Source organism: Terrapene carolina, unplaced genomic scaffold, assembly GCF_002925995.2.
Source record: "Terrapene carolina triunguis isolate 2854851 unplaced genomic scaffold, T_m_triunguis-2.0 Scaffold180, whole genome shotgun sequence".
Taxonomy (NCBI): domain Eukaryota; kingdom Metazoa; phylum Chordata; order Testudines; family Emydidae; genus Terrapene; species Terrapene triunguis.
The window spans coordinates 5,556,230-5,579,678 of NW_020664531.1; the positions used below are offsets into that span (position 1 = coordinate 5,556,230).

Sequence of the window (23,449 nt, forward strand, 5' to 3'; positions counted from 1 at the left end):
GAACTTAATTATAGTATAGTCACTGTTACACAGAGGTTTAACGGTAGTTGCTTCTTGAACCAACTCTTGTTTCTTACTTTGTACTACATCAAGAATGAATAGTTTCTCCTCTTTTGTGCTTTAGGACTAGCTGTTTCAAGAAGCAATCATGTAAGAAATTGTTTCTGTAAACATTATCCCATTCTGACTAGTTAATATATACAGATAATTGAATTGCTCCATGATTGCCATTTCATTAAACATTGCCTCGTTGTGCTTTCTCAGCACTGTGCAATTCTTGGCCTGGTCTGGAAGCTGTTGGTAGAACATAGTCAAAATTCTTACCCTGCCAGTATTCTCGTAACATGGGATTTGTATCCACACCGATTCAGTTGTGGTCCTTTCCACTAAGAATTTTTATCTCCCTAGATTCTGTGGTATCTTTTAAATACAACACTACTCCCCCCCCCCCGCCGCCCTTTGATCTGTTCAGTTTATAGCCAGGTATTACAGCAGCCCTTTGATTTTTCTCATTTCACCATATTTCAGTAATGTCTATTATGCAGGGTCATCTGCCATTGCCAGGCATTTACACATGCATAATTTTCCAAAATATTCACCTTGGGGTGTGGCTTAATTTTCCCATGTTTAGTACCTGCTTAAAATGACATTATTTTTGGAAAGCTTGAACAAAATCTGTTCAGTGGTTTTTGTGGGGTGAGAGACTGGGAAAGAAATCCTTTGATTTTTCCCGATTTATTTATTTTTTCTTCAGCACTTGGCTTTTCAACCTTGATGTTGCATTAGTGCTAGTAGTTGCATAGGACATGCATAAAGCATGACCAAAGTACAGCCTCCTAGGGGCACAGGCTGAAAGCTAGGCTTAAGACCACAACATCCACACTGTACAACAGTTAGAGTGACAATGAAAAGTTTTGTCTAAGTCTGTCATGTTAAATTTCTCTTAGCAACATGCCTTATAGTAGTCAAGCATGTAAATTAACATATGTGACTATTAAACTGGTCTCAAGCCAGCGTTGCGACCACTTTGACATTCCCATATTGCTAAATTAGAGATAGATCCCAACTAGATTAGAGGGGAATTCCAAGGCGGGAGAGGTGTTCCACATACGAAAAAGTTTGAGAAGCCACTGGACTCTTACAAATTAACATACATACTTAACACTAAGTAAAATTGTATGAAACAAAATGTGTCTTCCATTTCATGGTTACTCTAAATAACTCTGCTTTGTTTCATCTGTAATATAGTTCCCAGGATGGTAGGGCATTTACTATGACTTCACTTCATCCTCACAAACACATCACTGAATTGCAAATTTATGTAGGCTTGACTGGAGACAACCAATTTTCTGGCATCAAAGCCATCAAGCCATTTGCTGTGGGACTTTCTATATTGGAGTCAGATTTGTTTTCCTTTTCTATTATTCCTCTCATGTTGTAAAAGGCCTTACTTCCCTTTAAGCTCATATTCACTATTATTGCTATGCCCATGTCTCCATTACCCAGCTAAATTGAACTCGGTAGAGTCTTGCATGCTGCTCCTTCTTAAGCTTTCTGTATGCATGGGATCATGGAATGAAAGAAAACTAGTGTAACTTTGTAAAGTTACTGTTACCGACATTAAATTCCAGGAATGTGACTGCACTGAAGCCAAAAAGTTTCCAGAGCAGTATTTTTTTAACCTAAAGTTCAAAATTAAATGCAGCAGAAATATCCTTTAAATATGTGTACTCTAATGGACAGGATACAGTGAAATACACTTATAGTTAAGTAATTTGTTTTAGACAGTGTAGCGGGGTGGCTACCCCGCTCCTAAAATAGAAGGGGTTAAAAGCAGCCCTGAAGAGGGCTGTGCCTGTGGATGGCTGATTGGGGAAGCAGCTGCAGCTGGGCCATGCCCCAATCAGGCCAGCTGTGTATAAAAAGGCTGTGAGCCAGAGGTCCAAGAGAAGTCTCTCTCCAGGCTGGGAGAGAGCAGGGCCTGTCTGCCTGCAGAAAGGGTACTGGGAGTGAAGCAGGGCTGGGAAAGGCCAGAGGAGCAGGGGCGCTCCAGGCTAGCAACTCCCCAGGCTGCAGGGTCTGGTCCAAGGCCCATAGAGGTACTGGGAGGCAGAGGAAGGCAGGAGGTCCGAACCCCCTTGCCTATGATGAGTGGCTTTTACACTGCAGTCTGCCCCAGGGAGCGGGGGCTTGGTGATGACTGGCAGTAGCCCAGACTGAGGCAAGGTGGGGATTAGAGGGTTGGGGGTTTCCCAGAGAGGGGAGACCCATAGAGACTGGTGGGGGTATTGCCAAGGGGCAGCCCCCAGGTAAAGGGGCACTGGGGTCCGGGAGGGACACGAGGGCCAGCGGGAAAGCGACCTGCAGAGGGCGCTCCGGAGCTGGAAAAAGAGCTAATTCCCAACGACCAGCAGGAGGCGCCTCAGGGGTGAGTCCCGCACCGTTACAGACAGCATTACTTCTCTCATAAGTAGAGAATCCCTCTAACTAGAAGTGCTATTGGCACACTGCAGTGCATTGAAACAAGTTATAACTCATGCTACTTCACTATAGTGGGCGTTTCACTACAGTGTAAGCATAAGCATCTCATAAGCATCTTCTACTGTATACACCTCTCCTGACAGCCACCCACAAAATATAGAGGTTTGGAATGCTGCACGTATTTCATAAGCCATTTTCCCTTATTCACAATAGCATATGGACCCAGAAATTTCCATATTGTATCAGACCCATGGTTCATCTAGTCCAGCATCCTCTTTCCGACAGTGACTGGTACCAGATGCTTCAGGGGAAGCTGCAAGGAACCTCAAAGTGAACAATTACAGAATATCCTGCTCATAGGGGAAGTTTCTTCTTAACCTTTATCTGTTAGAGGTTGGCTTATGCCCTGAAGCATGTAACTGCTGCAGTTCTGTTTTGTTTTTACTCCTACTTAGTGTTACAGTGATGTTCTCCTTATCCATATAAATGTCCAGTCCTCTTTTGAATCCTGCTAACCTCAATGATCTCTTATAGCAGTGAGTTCCACAGGCTAGTTAGGCATTAGGTAAACAGTTTTTGTCATATGATTTTTGCATTTGTTGCCTTTCAGTTTCATTGATGGGGCCCTTTTCCATGTTTTATGAGAAACGGTAAAGAAGAGCATTCAAGTGATGTTATCTGCACCATTCATTACAGTTTGCATACCTCCTCTTTTATTAATCTAGTCTCTAAACAATCCTCATCTTCTTTCCATTCATCGAATAACTTTTGTCACTTTTTTGGGGGGGGGTCATTTTCCTCACCTGTTTGACATTTCTGCAATATCCTTTTTGTTTATCATTACACAATGTGCAGAGGTTTTCATTGAGCTGTCCAGAGTGATGTTCAGGTCTCTTTCCTGAGTGGCTAAAGTTACTTAAGAGTCTAATGAGATGCCTGAGTAGTTCAGGAATTACTCCTACCCATGTGCATAGCCTTGCATTTCTGAACCATGAACTTCATCTGCCATTGGGTTGCCCATTCACCTAGTTTTCTTATGTCCCTCTAAAGTTCCTAAAGCCATCTCTAGGCATGAATGACCTAAGTAAATTGACAGGTTTCAGAGTAGCAGCCGTGTTAGTCTGTATCTGCAAAAAGAACAGGAGTACTTGTGGCACCTTAGAGTCTAACAAATTTATTTGAGCATAAGCTTTCGTGGGCTACCTCTGATGTGGGCTGTAGCCCACGAAAGCTTATGCTCAAATAAATTTGTTAGTCTCTAAGGTGTCACAAGTACTCCTGTTCTTCTAAGTAAATTGGTGCAGTCTGCAGTTTTTGACACCTGCCTGTTTACTGCCCCTTCCAGATCATTAATAAATAATTGAACAGCCCCAATGCTAGTAGAGGACATTGAGGCATCCCATTATTAACTTTTTGCCATCATGAAAATTGACTTTTTATTCCTAATCTGCCTACTCTCTTAGCCAGTTTCTAATCCATAGTTTTCACCCCATGACAATTTAGGGAATGTCTAAATTGCAGTCAAGGGTGTGATTGCAGTTTGTGTAGATATACCTGAGCTAACTTTAATCCAGCGAGCTTGGGTACCAGTAACGGCGCAGCTGTGACAGCACAGGCTTCAGCGTAGGCTAGCTACTTGAGTAAGTACCCTGGTTTTTGGGTGGGCTTCTACAGGCACTAGCGTGCTTTCACTGCTACCAATAACCCAAGCTAGCTAGAGTAGGTCTATATGTGCTATAGTCACACCCCATGATTGCAAGGTGGACATTGTTTCCCTGAGACCATCCTGTGAAGGACTTTGTCAAAGGCTTTTTAAAACTCTAAAATTGTGAGAGTCAGTTATGCTTTATCCACTATTTTGTCGTCATGCGCAAAGAATTCAAATAAATTAGAGAGACCTATATTACAAGAGATACCTGAGGGAAAATGAGCCTCAAATATTTTGTTGCCAACAAATATTGTAATGATTAAGCCACTGGTGGCATGTTCCTGCTTCCAGAGACCACTTCATGTGAGAGTCGTTGAAGGTCAACTCCTTCTTTCAGGGCTGATCCACTTTATATAATCACTATAGTATCTACATGCTACTTCAGAGACAACAGTTCCTTTGGGCGGATGGGATTGCGGGAGGGGCGGGGGTACAGAGTGCCTGCTCCATCCATCTTCCAGGGACAGGAAGACTCTTCTGCCTGATAAGCTTCTAAATCCTTCCCAAGGCTCATTTTGAACTAAGGTCAAGTGATCTCATAACTGTATTTGTTGGTCATTGAGACATGTGCTCTTTTCAGCACTCATGGATTGAACAAGTTTAGTAACAAAGGGGGGTGGTTTTATAATTACTTTTCCACATTCTTCAACAGCTCTTCAGTATTGTTGGCTTAAAACGAGCTGCTTATACACTTGCCATTTTGGAATAAATAACACTTCTGTAACGCCCATTGGACCAACTCGGTTGGTGAAAGGGACAAGCTTTCAAGCTACCCGAAGAAGAGCTCTGTGTTGCTCGAAAGCCTGTCTCTGTCACCAACAGAAGGTGGTCCAATAAAAGATATTACATCATCCACCTTATCTCTCTCCTATCCTGGGACCAACACAGCTACAACAACACTGCAAACAATGTATATAACTTGTCAGTAGCTATTTTGCAGTCTTTTCAAAATGCTGTATTTTTTAGAGACTACAAATTTTGCTTGGAGCCACCAAATGGTCAGTTGATTTACTAATTGAAATAAAAAAATATTTTTCTTGTGCGGGGGGTGGGGGGGAGAGGCAGATGTTTATGAAAGACACAGTACAGATAATACTATTTATTCAGTTTGATCAAATGCCAACTATTTTCTCCATTATGTTCATATTTCACATTTCTAGTGGCGGGAGAACACATTTCACATATGATGTAGGAAAGGGAAATACGGGATATTGTCCTGAAAACAAACAACTTTAGGTTAGCATCTAGACAAAAAGCTATTAGATTCAGGTTGTGTTGAACACCCATACTTTCCCACCATCTTAAATAGTTTCAGAATTTCCAACAGGTGCATACAATACAATATAAAATGCATAAAACAGTAAGCTGAGATGCTGATCCTGCAACTGCATTCCTGTAGGCAAACCCCTATACCTGCACACTGCCCCAGTGAAGTGAGTTGCAGTAGCAGGATTTCTGTTTAATCTAATAATTTAAGAAAATCTTATGGATGGGAACTCACTCATCCTTTATTATTCTTGTTTTATACTTCCTTTTTATTTTCTAATCTGGCATGTTTCTTTCCTGGACTGAAGCAGAAATAAAGTAGGCAAGAAGAATAAAGAGATCTGGTTTTTTTAAATGTGATTTTAATGTGGTATGGGAGTATACATTTTATTCAATTTGGCTTTTACAAAGCTTCCTACAATTATTACCATTAACCTTAGTTAATAACTGAATTCAAGGAATTATAGGTCAGAAGCTGAATATTTGAATGTACAGAATTGTGTGTATGAATGTTTGTGCAGTGTTATACCCAAGATAATCTGTTTTTCTGTCTCTGTATAAAATAGTCTAATTTAATGGAAAAATCTATAACATTTAATAGGGATGAAACCAGTAAGGACCTATAGATTTTTTTTTTTTTTTAGCCATCCTATATATTTCTGTAGTAGAGATGTACAGCACTTCCCTATTAAATTCTATAGGGTGATTCAAAAAGCCTCTAAACCCATTTTAATTTTCTATTAAGCTTCATAGGGCTTTACAGCTGGACATGTTTATTAAACTGAAAAGAAGCTAGACTGGATAACAACAGCAACATTACTTATTATCATTTTTATGGCACATTTTCAAAGGTCTGTACAGCCATTAATGAAATAATAGGGGCCTTATCTTGTTCCCACTGAAGTCAATGGTAAAAATTCCATTGGTTTTCTGTGGGAGCAGAATTAGGTCCTAGATTAGGGAAAACAGATTAAATATTGAGGGGGTTGGTTGTTTTTGTCTTGCAATGATATGATCTTGTGGGGGGAAGGAGGGGTTGTTCCTCTTCTAACAATCATTTTATATTTAGTCCCTAAAACAAGGATACATTTGTGATGGTTTCAGTTGGTGTTAAATAGGTTAAGGGCTGGATCCTGAGAGCTAGATGCTTGACTAGTGTAAATCAGTGTAGTTCCATTGAAATCAGTGGTGCCATGCCACTTGTCTGCAGCGGGAAATCTGGTCCCATGTCCCTAACTCCTGTGAATAACTACAGTGGGCTCCTCACATAAAGGCTGCAGGACCAAAACTGCCAACAAAGCTTGTGGCTATTCTGGACGTTGGGCACTGGTGTAGAGGAACAGAAAAATGAGGGGAGAGGGGGGGTAGCAGAGAGAAGTGAAAATGGGGAACAAAGAGAAGCAAGGAAAATATATAAGGAGAGAGGGAGCGCAAAGAGACTGCTCCCTCAGTCAAGGGCCAGTTACTCATTGATCACACCTGTGACCGCCATGAATTGAAGACACCCCAGAGATAATAGGGGGGCGATGAGGCCCTGCAGTCCTTCCTCTCTTCTGCACTGGCTAGCCACAGAGCGGGGAGCTTGCTCACCATGCTGAGTACATTCCCGTTGCACTCCCTGGAGCTCTTGCACAATCCCTTCTGGGGCTTCAGTGAGAAATTGAAAAGCCAGAGATGTTCCAGTTTTAGCAGTTTCCCTCTCCTCTTTGACATGCGAGGCGGGAAATGAGCATAAAGGAAACGTATTTTTTAAAAGACCAGGGCAATAATGATTCCAAATGTGTATGGAGGAAGAAGAGCCCAAGAGCTGTTGTCTTTCCAGCCTGCCCAGACAAGACCCATATGCCTACTTCTCTGTTCTATGCGAGGCCAGTCTCATGATTGCAGCACCATGGAGGCAGGACTGAGAAATCTCACAAAAGCTTGGGTCTCTGGCCAAAAGCCTGAGGTTAGGTAGGAGCTTCCCCTGAGAGAGTGAAACTCAGCACCATCTCCAATGCAGGCCTGTGCCTATCAAGCACAAACTGACTCCCGTATTTAATTTAAATAGCTGAATATGTATATGGTGGGTTATTTTTGTTGTTTGCATTTTTTAAATACTCTGGTTCTTGTAATCATTTTAAATAGGTTGTTAAGCAGTAACTGAATTCACATTCATCCTGTCTAGCTGGTATAAGAGCTAAGTATTACTCTTTATCATGTCCATGAGCTGTCTGGGAGAGGGAGTAGGGCTATTGGAGTCTGTGGCGGAAGAAATGGGAAGCCCTGCTTCTGCATCTTTTCCTAGTTCTTGTTAATTGTTCCTGTAGCTCTGCACAGCAGAACTGAGCCCAAATCTAGCTCCTATGGTGAACGAGCTCTTTCTGTGGCTCAACTGATATACATTTTCTTGCTTTTTCTACTAATAAAAAATGTTACCTCTTAACAGATTTCCCTCCAGCCCCCATTCATGGATTGTGACTCCAGAGGGGTTAAGCAATAAACTTGTTCAAAGAACATAACTGCAAAACAGGTTAAAATAGGCCTACAGAAAGTAAGTTGGATCCATATGTCAAACACTGAGTTAACTGTATTTAAGTCAAATAAGGTCAAATTTATCCCTGAAGTTAATGGAGTTACCTTAGGGCTACATTTGACATTTAGATTTTAAGAGTTTGTTTGTCTTAATTAAATTAAACTAGTCTTCATTTTTTGCTCTTTTTGGGGGTAGGAGGAGGGTTTGGTGCACAGAAACTATGCTGTAGCCCTGATAGATAGTTGCAACCCTAGAGCTTCCACTGTGTTCTAAATAGAGAAGCATCTGATCTCTGCATTGGTAACTTTCTAATATCTGTAACAATAAACTAAAAGCATCAGTGATTACATCTATACTTGAGCTGAAGGTGTAATTTCCAGCTTGGGCAGACATACCTGTACTAAACTAGAAGTGTAGTCATGGCAGTGTGGGCATTAGTATGGACTAGCTGCCTGATTATGTACCCAGGGTCCTGGGCAGGATTGCACTTGGGGTGGCTACCCCTTCCCGCTTCCCATGTTGCTGCAGCTATACTTCTATTTTCAATGCACTAGCTCAAGCAAGATGTCTCGAGTGTAGACATGTCCAATATTTTCAAAGTGTTGACCTAGATCTGTTCAGGTAACAACAAATTTCTTTATCAGTCCTGTACAAAAAGGGAGTTGCATTGATCAACAATATGATGCCTTGTCCCTTTAAATGTTCAGGGAGCTCTATGGTCTCCCCCGTCCCTAGTGCAAAACCTCACTTTCATGTTAGTTAGTTTCAGTTTTGTAGCCAGAACAATAAAGCCTGCAGAGCAGACAGCTGTATGCCCATCAGCATCTGTCTATCTCCTCTGCTGGCACCAGACAAACAAAAAGCAATTCTAGAGCTTGTTAGAATTTGGCAGTTGAGAAGGTCTCTCAGTTATAGTCCTAAGTGCTGAGCCAGCAAAGCATTGGCTTCAGGGGGACTCAGGCATTTATTAAGAGTTCCTTCAAGGTCAAAACTTTAATACCTTTTTATGTGGTCCTTTCTTCCTCTGTGAATTCTGTTCCCTTTATTTTGTTTAAAAATCTTTAACCGCTGAGCATGAAACATAATTTGGGTTGAGCGGTACAAGGGGCTTCATCTAATGTGTCTGAGATTCCAGTTTTGTATTCCGTATCCCGAGGTGGCAAACAGGACTTTTGCAATAAAATTTGAAGAGATGTAAAAACAGCAGAACCCTTTCTGAATTAAGAAAGCTCCCCTTGTCCCACTCAGAGGAGACCAACGGGTTTATAAGACACTTCAGTTGAAAATTTAAAGGTTACTTAGCAACTTGAAAGAGTCTGCCATCTGTGAAGTTGTAGATTTAGGCATCCACCTGATACCAACAAATTGCTCTCTTGTCTGGAGGGAACTCTCTGCAGCTCATTTTGGAAGTATTTTGATTAAACCCTGCAGGTGGACGGCCTGGTTGGCGGGTGCAGTGGGCTGGAAATGCTGGCAGACCCTGGTGCCTTCTATTACGCTCATGAGGCCAAAATGATCAACTATTACAGGAGCTGCCTGAATCAATGTTGACTTGAATTTATAACTATCACTGTTGTGGAATTGTGTTGACTCAGGTGGTTTCTGGGAGTTTCAATAAAACAAAATTGAGAAAAAGAAAGGGTTTCTTTTGTTAACTTGCATATCAAGTTAAAGGGATTGTTCACATATAGATTCACTAATAGCACTGGAAATCAACCTCATACAGGGAGAGAGAGAGAGAGAGCAGCAAGAAGAAAATCAAACAAGCTCCTACAGATCACTGTGCATTAGTCAGGTGCTATAAATAGCTATGAGTGAGGAAAAGAGCTGATAAAGAATATAGTGGGATTTTTCAAAGCGGTGCAGATGATTTAGGCCAAGGTCCTCCATAAGTGTGTTTGTTTTGCTTTTTGTTTTTGTTTTTTTGGGAGGGGAGGGGGGGCTAAAGGAATGATGGTGGAGTTCACAAGCTTGTCCCTTCCACTAACAGAAGCTGGTTCAATAAAAGATATTACCTCAACCACCATGTGTGTTTCATTAAATTTGATGAAAGACGTGGTTAAATCGCAACCAATCCTAAAGAAAATTTTGCAATGGGGTGGTTTTCTCTGTCTGAGTTATAGCTGATGTAGGAAGAGTAGTTATCGACCATACAGTATTTTTTGAAGGGAATGCAGCTGATTTCTCCCTTATTTTATGTCCAGGCTGGGGAAGGGAAAGGAACAAAAATAGAATTAAAAAAATTACAGGGATAGAAAATAATAATAATAAAAAAAACTCTCCTTAAAACTCTCCTTCCCATGATGCTTACAAAAATCTTGACAACAGTTAGGTTGCTGATGTGCTGGGACTGCTGGCTGTTGTGCTGACCAATATTGTCTCATTGTTCTTCCTGGTCTGTCTGTCTTTATCCATCTGTTTTCTCTTGTCTTGTACTTAAATTGTAAACTCTTTGGAGCAGGGAACATCCTCTGTTCTGTGTTTGTAGAATGCTTAGTACAAGGGGTTCCCAGGCGCTACGGTAATACACATAGTTATAATAAAAACTCTGTCTTATCTTACACCTTGGAGTAGCCAACAATCCTTAAATCTGCTGGATTCTGATTTGCTGCTGTGATGATCCTGATAACTTAGTACGTTCCCTTGACATCATCTCACAGGTGGTTTATGCAGTACTGTACACCAAGCTCTCTCTAATAAAACTAAGTCTTTCATTCAAGCCATTTTGTAAGTAGGCATTGAAGAAGCAATGTGGCACAATTAATTTTCTGCATCCATATTTCTAAGTGGCTTTGTTCAACTAACTTCTGATTAGGTCAAGCAGTCATCTGCTGGTCACAGACCACACATATCAAATTTGAAGCTGAAAAATTTTTTATGTAGGCTAGGCCAAAAAGCGGGTTTCAGTCTTTACTCTGGAGCAGCTACCACTGCTCCATAATTTGCTCCATTAAAAATGCTTAATTTGTCAGCATAATTTAGCAGTTCCTGTTCAAAAGTTAGTACATGGAGTAAGAAGAGGTGTTTCATGTCAGGCTGGACTTCCTGGATTGTATATTCATAGGTATGTTGTTTGTAGTAATCATTCCTTCCATTAATACTGTCATTCAGTCAAGGATCTTAAAATACTTAGGGCTTGATCTGCAGTCCTTACTTACTTAAAACTTGCAATAAAATCTATAAGAATATTCCTGAGTATGGGCTGCAGGAATGGCCCTAACTAAGGCCCCAGTTGTAGTGGTTAAACTTAAGCACATTCATATGTGTTTGCAATATTGGGTTCCTAGGCAATAAAGCATAATTTTGAAGAATAACTGCCAAATACACGTATTCTTTAACAGAAGTTATTTTGCATCATAAAGCTATTTTGACTTTTCCAAATAACGATGATGAAATTAATAAAAAATATATATGGACAAAGATAAAGACTAATACAGTCCAAATCATGCACTAAGGCATATTAAACAGTTAGCTGACCTACTAAAATATCTATGCTGCTTGTTAGAACATACCTGGAAAGAATGGCCTACTCTCTTATTTGCTGTATAAAAGGAGTTGGGCAAACTATTCACCATTCATTTTACAGATTTTGCCCTCTTTTCTGTTCAAGGACAGATGTTTATTTTATATATAATTTATATATATATGTGTGTGTGTGTATACATACAGACTTGTTTACTAGGCAGAAATACTTGTATATTTTATGAAAACACAGTAAACAGCTCTTAATCTTAAAGTTTTTACCAAATCGTTTGCTATTTGTTGATGCAAGTATATGTGGTGATGGGGTGAGACATGTGTTATTGTTTTTGTTCCCTGATTCCCTGTTCCCATGAGGCACGTGCCTTCATAGTCCCAGCCATAAAAGTGGGAGCCTTTAATCTGGTTTATTTAGGTACTCTGTGTCACTGCTCTCACCAGGGGTTTTGTGCAGTCCTTGTTGCAATGGATACCATCACCGTCTTTTCTTGTTTAACTGTGTTATTGCCAGATCCTGACCAGGGGTTTCAGGTAAACAGTCCCTACCTACATTGTCCTGGGTTGTTGGTCAGGACTATATAGTAATATTTCATATCATGTACCAACTACATTAATTGAATTTCCTGATCTCCAATTTGTTGTTACCTTTCACCATTCAACATAGTCACTGTCCCAAACAAATGAGTAACAATTTCAGTATAGTTCTATGTGTGAGGTCCTAGCTGGCAGCTGTGCATTGGATCACTGGAAACACCTTCTATGTCAGGGCTTTGGACAGAGATCTGGCAAGCAACTCAACCCCTATGGTGCTGCATTATTACTAAGCAGTGTTCTAGTTTGCAAGTGGTGAAGGTGCTGCTGAAAATAATATAGCTGTCACCACCTCCCATCATTTCTTCTTCAAATCATGGGAGATTTAGTCATACGCTTGCTACTGAAAAACTTGCCAGCCCATGTAAATATGAGACAAATTCAGTAACAGTGCATGACTGCATCTTCTGTTCTACCCATATGTCATGTTCACACATTTAAATTGAGAATGAGTTTGCCCTATCAGATTTATGTATTGGTAATACAGACCAATGAGCATCTTCTTAAAAAAAATAAAAGGAAAAAAAAAAAGAAAGAAAGAAACAAAATACCACCACCATAGCAACAACAACAACAAAAACACCTGCCTTGTAAATTACAGATGGGTTTGAGTCACAAATTCATCTGAATCCAAATTTCCCCAATGTTCAGAGGTAGTTCGGTTTCAGCCTTTTGGTTTGAACTATTATAGACATGCAGTCCAGATGCAAAGTTTGGATCCAAACTTATACACTGTTTGTGACTGTTAAGATACGGTGTTTTAATTTGAGGCTTCTGTATTGGAAAACATACTGTCACAATGTTGCTTTGTAATCTGGAATTATAATACTGCCCAATTGAACAAATCTGGACTGATTACCCTATTTGATATATAGAAGGTGACAGTTCAGCATTGGGACCTCATGGCTTCTGCATTGTAGATTGTTTACTATGACCAAATAAACTTTATATGAAAAAAGTTTGTTATGCAGAACTATGTGGTTTCTATTGTAAATATTTTTTTATAATCTATTATTCCTGTCTGTTTTTATTAAAGGAAAACCACTGCAGAAGAATTAAAATTCTAGGGGACTGTTACTATTGTGTATCAGGATTGACACAGCCCAAAACGGACCATGCCCACTGCTGTGTCGAAATGGGACTGGATATGATTGACACCATCACGTAAGTATCTCAGTCATTGTTCTCAGGCTTCAGTGCCCAATGGGAAACAGTATCATCCCTGCCATGTTTGTGATTTGTGTTATTAAGGGAGTGGCAGTTTCTGCTGGAACTATGCTCATGTAAACCTTTACAGTGGTTCACTTGTGCCATGAGAGAGTCTTGTTTTTACACAGTGCATTCTAGGCACTGCTTTTCTACTCCATTTAATCAGTTTGATGAGAAAAAATGAGTTTGTGTGTGTGTGCACATGCGCCGCGCAGTGAGGGGGGAGAGAAAAGGGGAACTCATGAACTACCTCTATTACTATTTTCCATAGCAATGTACATTGAACCAGTAAGCAGGGAATCTAATTCCTGCTTGTTCAATATTAAAACGACTCTCAGTTCACCCACTTGTATGTAAATTCCAAACAGACTTTGATGTATATCCGTTGTGTGTGTTCATATTCCCAAATCAATTGTTCACTCTGATTTTTGCCTTTCTGTATGTCATTTTGAAACTTTTATTTTGCCTTTCATCAGAGCTGTAATGTGAAATTCATTTTGCCTCTCGGAGAAGTTTTGGTTATGCTTCAGAGCTCTGAACTGATTGCCTTTTTACCAAAAGACAAAGTGTGAATGTGAGAGAGTTCTGAATGACCTGCTAGTTACTAAGCAAGAGCTGGAAATGTATTTCATATACTGACATTGGGGAGGGAGCGGGGGGAGACGTTGTTGTGTGGTTTCTTCACTACCATGTATCTAATATTTCAAAGACAATATATATGTGAACACACAGACACATAGTCATGCTACATATAAATACACACTGCCACACTGAGTTATGTAATGCTAGTGCCTTTGGACTAGATTATGGCTCTCCCACAAGCCCCGTGGGAGTGAGACTCCAGGAGCCCTGTTCTGAGGGGGGATAGTAATTGGCTATTAGTTCTTACCAGTAGCTAATTACTGCCCCTGCCCCTACCCCTACCCCTTGCACTGGCTGTGCCATTGACAGGAGAGGGACCAGAGCCCCTTAGTCCCCAGCAGAGGTACATAAATCAAGGTACAGTCTAGCCTTTAATTTGAAAACAGGCAGTAAAACATTTTGTGCTATAGTTTTATGTAGAGTGATCAAAAAATTAAAATGCCTTGAAGTTATATAATTTTTGAAAGGCATAATTTGTATGCATTTGTAGTCCTCAGGTACATTTCAGTACTGATTTTAAAGAAATGTTATGAAGAGCCTATAGTGCCTTACAATGTAGTATCTTTCTGTCTTAGGCCTGGTCTACACTAACCCCCCAATTCGAACTAAGGTACGCAACTTCAGCTACGTGAATAACGTAGCTGAAGTCGACGTACCTTAGTTCGAACTTACCGCGGTCCACACACGGCAGGCAGGCTCCCCCGTCGACTCCGCGTACTCCTCTCGCCGAGCAGGATTACCGGAGTCGACGGTGAGTACTTCTGGGTTCGATTTATCGCGTCCAGACAAGACGCGATAAATCGATCCCAGAAGATCGATTGCTTGCCGCCGAACCAGCGGGTAAGTGTAGACATACCCTTAGTCTGCTTCTCAGTCTTTATCTATCCCACATATTTGGAGGCAATATCCATGTGTTATCTTACAGAGCCATGTGATAAATGAATTAGCATGTAACTTTGATAGTTTCACCTCCGCTCTGCTCACTGATCCATCTCTCTTAGGACTTAGACTAACATTCCAGTCACTATTGAGTAGTTTCTGCACAGTTGCCATGTTTATCTACTTTTTAAATCAGCTTGCCAAATAAATGTTTCCTCTGCAGTCCAAAGGTGAATTTTGCAGCACTCCCTCCTGCCCCCGCTCCCAGAATTCTGATTGCCCAAGTTGCAGAATGGGCAAATTCAGTTCTTGGTCAAGGACAGATTTAAGGACAGATATCTGACAAAACTCTAAGTCTTGAAATGGGAGCTTCCCAACTTCCCTATGGCGGGGACTTGGCATTCACTCCTAGCCTAGGAATGGCTCTGAATGCTAGGTTTAAATTGGTGAGATATTAAGTACTTTTTAGAAGTATTTTTAATGCATTAGTTATATTTCTGAGACCTGAACATCTGGACGAAGATACTGGGGGCCAGAGCATGCTGTCTGTTATACGTGTGCAAAGTCCATTTAAAGCAATCAGACCAGAGCACAAGCAAACAGGATAATTGAGGCCATAGTTTCACAGTCAACGCATTATGAAAAAAACAGTCCTCAACACATTTGAAAAAACTCTCTCAAACATTGCTATGAGTATTTTTGTCTATCATATGTGACAGCTCTACAATACATGATGGTGTGCTGTGCTGTAAAAGTCTTACTGGCACTTGCGACCTACATAACTCAAAAGTGACTTCGCCACCTGTTTGTAATGTGACTATCTGAAACGCATGCTGATAGAACCTGAAATGTACGCTGATGAATACCACACCATCGTGTGTTCCATTCATATAAACTAGCAGTATAAGAGCCAGATCATGCTGCTTCATGAAGGGGCTTGGAGCTGTGGAAAAATTTATGGGGTTCTCCTCTATTATTATTATTATTATTATTATTCCAAATTCTTTTGAGAGATGGGTTTGTCTGCATTGAAGTCACGGCAAGGATTGTGTCTTCTAAACCTTGCAGATCCTTTGGAGATACATGGCAATAGACACACAATTCTGTATCTCCATACCAGCTCTGGAGCTTTGTGGTGGCATAGCTCCATTAGACTGGAGAACTCCACAGTGCAGAGAAAGGCAGAGAAGAATCTGATATAGGTAGTGGCTGTATCGCATTTCTGTCTCCTTGTGATACATTAGCTCAGGCATGATTTGGTTCTATGTCCCATTTATCAAAATAACCAAAATTTTAAGAGGTTTGGATAAACTTGTCCATTTTCAGCCATCCATTCATCCAGTATAAATTCCTGTTGTATTGTATATATTGTGAAATTTGTAAAGCATTTTAGGATGAAAGGTGATATACAAACCTAAAGATCTATTATTATTTCTTTTACTATGTAATAATAATTATTATTATTTTAGTTATTTTTGTTATGTAAACACAGTTAAAACAGTAACAAGGGATATTTCAGCAATTCAGATATACACAATGGGATCAGAATCATTATTGTCTTTACTAAATAAATGTATCCTGCAAAGCCATCTATGCATAGCATTCCTTCTGTAGTAAATAGGTGTTCCACTTATAGAAAGTCTTTGGATTGGGGAGAAGTAAAGTTAGACACATAGACCTTCTACAGATTCTGTGAACTTCTCATTTGAAATGTATGCAAAGGCACTGCTTCCTCCTCTTACCTATTTTTAAATATGAAAGTTAATCTATAATTTCATTAGTTGGACTCTCTTTCATGTGTATATATGTAGTGTAATGATATCACTTGAGCTGCCCACTCTTTGGATATCTCATTTATGCTAATATTAGAAATGGAGCATATTCTCTTTTTATGTTTGCATTTATGTCTGCTATCATGATAAAGTAAACATCAATAAGTCAAATTAGAAAAGAGGGAATGAAGCAGATGGGCTGCTGTGTATTATCTAGGCATAGTCAGTGAGAACTCATGGTAGAAGATAAGTAACAGGCAACTTCAGCATTTTCTTTTTGACAGGGTTTAATAAATTGGAAAAGACAGCACAGTGTGTGCATTGGAGATTAGGAGATGGTGGGAGAGGGCAAGATGAAGAAGAGTCAAGGTTGACGGAGCAGTAATTGGTGGTGTCAGATTTATAGAGAGAGTTAAATTGGCAGAGGCCAATCCTTCATCTTTCACACATTTAAGTAATCCATTGATTTCAATGGAACTACTTGTGTGAGTAAGGATTGCAAGACCCAGACCTGCTGCGTATGCCTTAACTAACATAGAAACTGTGATCATCTCAGAAATCAGAAGGGGGTCAGGGAACAGCTATTGTTGCCTTTTAAATCACTGCAAACATTTTCCTCACTTTAATATGAGTGTACCAGGGTGGCCTGCCCCTTTAAGGGCCAGGAATCTAGAACCAACCAGCCCTGTTCAGTTTATCAGACTCAGCTGGGGAGGGGGTCAGGTGAGCCTTACAAAGGGCTGAGAGCCCTCAGTGGAAAGGGGGGAGCTGCAGGAGAGAGGTTGGCTCCTATGACTAGCCCTGGAACAGAAAGATAGGGGAGTAGAATGAAAGACCTCTGGGTCCCAGCAGCCTGCACTGATTGTGAGCTTTGATTGAATTAATAAACTGGTGCCCTAGAAGAAGGGCCTGAAATACTCTGGGCATGGAAGTGAGGCCTTCCTGGGAAGGTTGGGAAATTTGGACAGGCAATTGGCCTTGGAACTAAAGGAGAAACTGAGGCAGAGGCTAGCCTGGATCCAGGCCCAGTACATAACACTGCGACGGGGAGCATCATCCAGTCCGACACTGTTGAGCTATGTGTGCAGAGATTAGATTGATTGGAATGTATAGCCAAGCCCACAGACGTTCACAGAACTCAAGAGCTGCTAACCGGATTTTGTCGATGCATAGGTAAAAAAAAATTTTTTTTTTTTTACTTCTGTGCAGAGAACAAGCTTGGAAAATTTCAGACTCCAAAGAAATTTAGTTTGAGTGTGTAATGAGCAAATGAAAAAGGGGATTTAAGGCACAGTTTATAATGGAAATTGAATTTCAACTTTAATTATAGTCCATCAGTCTGGTTAGTGATTCCAAAGCTGAAGATGCTGCTGTTCATCAGTTCCATGACCTGTGGAAGCATTTTAGGTATTTAAATTACCCTTCATTTCAGGCAACATCAGAGCTGTAGAACTAGTGGGCTTCTCAAGGTCTATTTGCCCCACTGCAGAAGAGGTGTATTGCTGGTATAAATCCTTGGCTGGAGAAAGGTTCCATCCCTAGTATCAGCCTTGTCACATTACACAATGAAATGAAAAATCATCTGTTTGAGCTGTTTGATATTCACCTGGTGGATCTTCTGGAAAGGTTTAACGATTAGGTAATCGCAATAGACATTTCCAATTTACAGGAACACTAGGAGTAAAGCTTTCTTTGGGATGGACAAAAAAGTCCTCAGTGTATAGAGTTAGCCCCTGATCCTCCAAACACTTACACACTTACACATGTGAGTAGTTCTGTTTGTGCAATGTTATGTATGTACACAAGTGCTTCGAGTAACAGGGTCTTAAACTGCAAGCTCTTTAGGGCAGGGACTGTCTTTTACTACATTTTTGTATAGTCCCTAGGCTCAATATGGTACGTGCTCTCTAACATGTCCATGCAGATGCTCCTTTTCTAAATGCCCTAAATATGGCCCTGCATTTAGGTTCCATTTGATGGTGCTTCTCCTTGATACCAGTAAAGTGATCCAAGAGGTGTTGGGAGATTCTCTAAGAAATATATTGAAAATTTCCTATCATTGCCCTAACTTCTTTCTTCCTCAGAGTAATCTCTTCAAATGCGCAATCCAAGTCAGACTATGGTCAGTGTGTGAGGCATCTCTTTCATAGTAGTAAAATGCTTAGACTACAATCCTATCCTTGTTCTGCATGCTGAATTCTTACATAGCCCTAGGGTAATGGAAACATTCACCACTGTGCAGGGGTAAAGCACAAGGCGTATGCCCCATTTAAGTCTTAAGTGGGACTTGAGGTAGAGTTAAGTGTTACATAGAATTTGTTGGCCCACAGCATGGGTGTGAATTCTGCCCATAAATCTCTTTTTATTAGATTCATTAGTGACATAGTTAAACATGCCCATATTCTTTAGCTTCTCATCAGTATGTGGCAGGTGTCATCATCTCACTTTTTAATAGTATTTAAGCCAGGGATTCTTTCGCTTCATCTTATTTAAATTGCTTGTCACACCTTGAAGGTTTCAGTCATCAGTATTATTTATGATGGTATTTTACTTTCAAAAATCATATATTTATTATTTAACTGCCAGGGTATATTTATTATGTAACTCAAGTTTTCCAGGCTGCTGGCTACTCCCCAGTAGAGTGGGTGGAAGTGGGAGCCTCAGCCTCGTTTAAAGGTGGGAGATGTATAAGTCTTTAAACAGAAAATAATAACTTGCATCTTTCATTCCAAAGGATCCGAAAGTATTTCAAAAACTGATATACTAATTACATATAAAGAATTCCTTTGCTCAGGATGGAAATACAGCCTCTTCAGGGATGTAATGTGGGAATTATTTAATCGTACTCAGTAGTGCCACAGGGCAGGAAATGAAGTGTAATGTATCCAATTGAAAATGAAGACAGAATATGGGTAAGGAGGAGATAAATATTACAGTTGGAATGTGGCCAGAACACTGGGGTTAACATTCATAAGCTTGTGAAAAGTGTTAGGGGATCTTTAATCACTATCCTTGGGTATACCTCTCCTCAGCTAGATGGCACATATCACACTACAGTCTCACGCTGGGGCACAGTTCAATACAGAGGGAAGCATGCCATAGCTGAATCACTAATAGCACTTCCAGCAGCACTTAGGTGTTCCCATCCAAATATTCACCTGGTCCAGTTCTGTTTAACTGTGGGAGCTAACAGGATAAGGTAAGGTTCTTCCCTGCATTTGGGGCAAGAATAGATGGGAATGTGAAGGAAAGTGGCTTTAAACCACTTTATCCCACTATATATTCTGAGTCAGCAAAGAGCCTGTTTTTCCCTGGGGTAAATTAGAGCAGACCTGAAGCTGCTTTTTCTTATGTTTAAGGTTGCGAATCTTTCAGGGAGGTCATGGAAGTCATGGATTCTGGGAACTCCGTGACTTCTGCAGTCGCACCAGCCTTTGCTCCGGCGGCCCCAGGCAACTGGTCCCGGGTGCTGCCCTGGAGCAGCGGTCCAGGAGCAGTTGTGGTGCTCCAGGCCACCCTCGGCCCAGAGGAGCAGCGACGGTGGCGGGGCCCTGGACTGCCCCTCCCAACAGGAGCAGCAGCAGCACCAGAGCCCCGAACTGCCCTCCACCCCCTGGAGCAGCAGCGTCCGCTGGAGCACCATTCTCCCCACCCCCTCAGCAGGTACGATTTAGTTAGGGGTAGTTTTAGTAAAAGTCAGACAGGTCACTGGCCATAACTTTTTGGTTATTGCCTGTCCATGACTTTTACTAAAAATACCCGTGTCTAAATCGTAACCTTACTTATGTTCTGCTTCTCATGGCATCCTATGGACTCAGACAAGCAGAAAATGGCTATTACAGACATACTCCATTTTCACTCCTGGCCCGCCTTTACCCTTTTTCTCCCTAAGCAGATATCCCTAAGCTAGGGCCTGAGAGCTTGGCTAGTGTACAGCTGTTACAACAGCTCTAAGTCAGCTGAGGAGCATTCTCAGAAGGCTGTTGCCTGCAATACAGGATCAGGTGTGACTTTGACATGGATCATAGAAGTTTCTGTGTTGTTCAGTTCATGCGTGTGGCAACATTTCAGCCCATATTTTACCCAGACTGCTTTATCCATTCCTACTGATGAGGATGTGTAATAGATTGTTAAGTCTTATAAACACTTGGTATCAGGTGAATTGATTTTAGTGAGAACTGCTGACTGCCTGGTACTTTTGAAAATCAGGCAATTTATTTAGGTGTCTGAACATGGATTTAGGAGCCTAACATTTGCCTTCTATTTTTTTTTAAATCTTGGCATTGGGATTTAGGGATCCAATTAAGATGTTTGCCTTTCAAAGACTGACCCACAGTATACACTGTGTAGCTATACAAATGGCACTCAGTTGTTATGTATTCTGTACTCTCCAGTGAAACACCCACATTAAACAACAGAAGAATATGATAGTGTGTGGTCCTCCCAGACATGGCATCTATCATAGCAGTTAATACATTTATTCAAAAACATCCAGATAATCTGGAGGCAATTCATAGTAAGACAGTCTTTGTCATTAGCATCCAAGAGCTAACTGATTCCTGATGGTTCTTAAATGGAACTACCATCCTAAAAGTATCTAGGAAAACTTCAAGGGACATACTCTGTTCCTAATATTTAAGGACCACCAGCTGGGAATTCTTTAGACTTAGAAAGCAGAGTTCATACACTTAAATAGCTAGAAAAGCTCGTCTTTGGCTTTACCAGGAAATATCTACTTGTATGCAGACACTTTTGGACTTACATGGTAAATGAAGGTGGGAACTGAATGACTTGTGGGAAATGTGATAAAAAGCATTTTCTTATTTCAGTGCAGTCAGTTCAAACTCGGTCACTACTGATCTATTCTGAAATTCATTTCCATCTGATAACTGTTCAGCTTCTTTAAAATGAGTTTGATAGTTTGTAAGAGCTATGTGAAATAATTGTAGCTAAGTCCATAATTTCTTAAAATTAAAGGAGCAGCAGAGGCTGGGCTGGTAGAGTGGATTTCATCTACCCATAGGCCATTTACACGGATCCACAATATATTAGGATTATGAGGGTAGAGTGAATTTCAGCCTCAGTTTGTTTCTGGGTCCAGTTTAGAAAGCAAAAAACTGAATCATTAGCTACAGAAATAATCTATGGAATGAATAATTTGACAAACTTCAATTTCTTTTCTAGTAATATGGTTGTCCTTGAATAGCTGGTGACTTTCAGAAATGTATTCATAATTTGAAATTATTTACTGAATACTTTTGGCAAATAGTTCTTGGTCTGTGGATTGTTAATGAGCAGTTTGTAGTGAATTTCTAATATTCACATAGAACAATTTTTATTCGTTTTTTGATTAGACAGAAATGTCACGACATTAGGAGGACACGCTGAAATTTTGTGTCTGAAACTTGCTCACCAATGTATTCATTAATAGTTGCTTAATATTCCCCATTTTTCATGTTTGCTAGAAAATTCATGGAAACTAATTGCAAAAGAGGTACAAACACACCCAAAGCAAATTGGGAATTTTAAAATTTGAACAAATATACATGAACAGTGTTTTTAATTTTTCTGCTTGGCTTTAATAATGATACAAATATCATTGACACATTTTGGAGTCTCTGGGAAGAGGGTAGAAATACATTTGCAATTTAGATTTTGTATTAATTGAACAAAGCACAAAATGCCTTCAGATTCTACTTCATGATCCATGAATATATTGCAAAGCTCGCTTTCCTTAACATGTAATAATCAGTAATGTAGTATTTACTCTATCTTTTGAGATCTCTAACTAGAACTTCGAAGACAAATTTTGTTACAATTTCCCAGTTTTGAAAAGCTTATTTCCTTAAAAGATGAGTTTTTGTTTTCCTTTGAGGACATTTAGAACAGAGGAAAGAATAGTTTCAAGGTCTTGATGGATTGTGCCTCTTTTCCCTTTTTGGGAATATTTCCTTCCCCTTCCCTTTACATTTAATGTGAGTTTCAACATACTTTTTTTGTAATATGAAAGATTTTTAAGTATTTTGTGAATACAAAATAATAATTTATGCACAGGTACTTGCAGGTACTTGACTCCAGTTAATACACAGCTACTATGTTATGTGATAGACTATATAAAGGCTAGTAAGGCCCTAATCTTGAAACTCTCATGAATGTACTTACATTTACCCATGTGAATCGTCTCGCTGGCATCAGTGGGACTGCTCATATGAGTAAAGATAAGCACATGCATACGTGTGTGCAGGATTGTGACCTTAGTTTGAATGTTCAAAATGATCAGTTTGAATTAATTAAGCACAAAAATGAAAGGTTTTTTTAAAATAAAAACACTAAACCCACAACACTATAACAGAAGAGCAAGAGCTGAATTATTTTTCAAACATTTAGACATAGTAAGAATGTGCAAACATTTGTGGTTACCTCTCTCCTTGTTTTTTTTTTTTTTTTTTAATTAAAAAAGTGTGTGTTTCTCTTTTTAACTCTTACCTAATTCAGATATATCTTAAACTGATTATCTTCAAATTTCCAGTGAAAATTCATCTCTGGTTAAGACCCGATTTAAGAAATTATAACCCAAATGGTATAATTTTGAGAAAGTAATGACAGTTTAGAATTAGGGGGTTAGAATGGAAAGGATTTTTCAACTTTAACTATTGCAAAGCTGCCCTGACACTGTAACATAAGAACAAATGTTAAAAATTATTTTTCAAAGCATTTTGACATGTCAAAAGTGAGCAAACGTGTGTGTTTACTCTGCTAAATGATAAACCAGAGTCTTTTTAGTTAACGATGTTAATGTACATGTGGGCTTAATTCTTCCTTCAGTAACACCAGGCAACACTGAAGTTAATAGGGAAGCACCACTTACCAGGAAGGAGAGTATAGTTCACAGAATAGGACATAAAT

The 23,449-nt window shown here is 40.0% G+C and overlaps 1 protein-coding gene across 1 annotated transcript in view; it reads left to right on the forward strand.

Annotated features, from left to right (window-relative positions):
• Positions 1–23,449, forward strand: part of LOC113407031 (adenylate cyclase type 1-like) — a 220,507-nt gene that overhangs the window by 116,731 nt on the left and 80,327 nt on the right. The window contains exon 6 of the mRNA XM_026654114.1: positions 13,078–13,205. Within this exon, the coding sequence (XP_026509899.1) occupies positions 13,078–13,205 (128 nt within the window). The remainder of the gene's footprint in view (positions 1–13,077; positions 13,206–23,449) is intronic.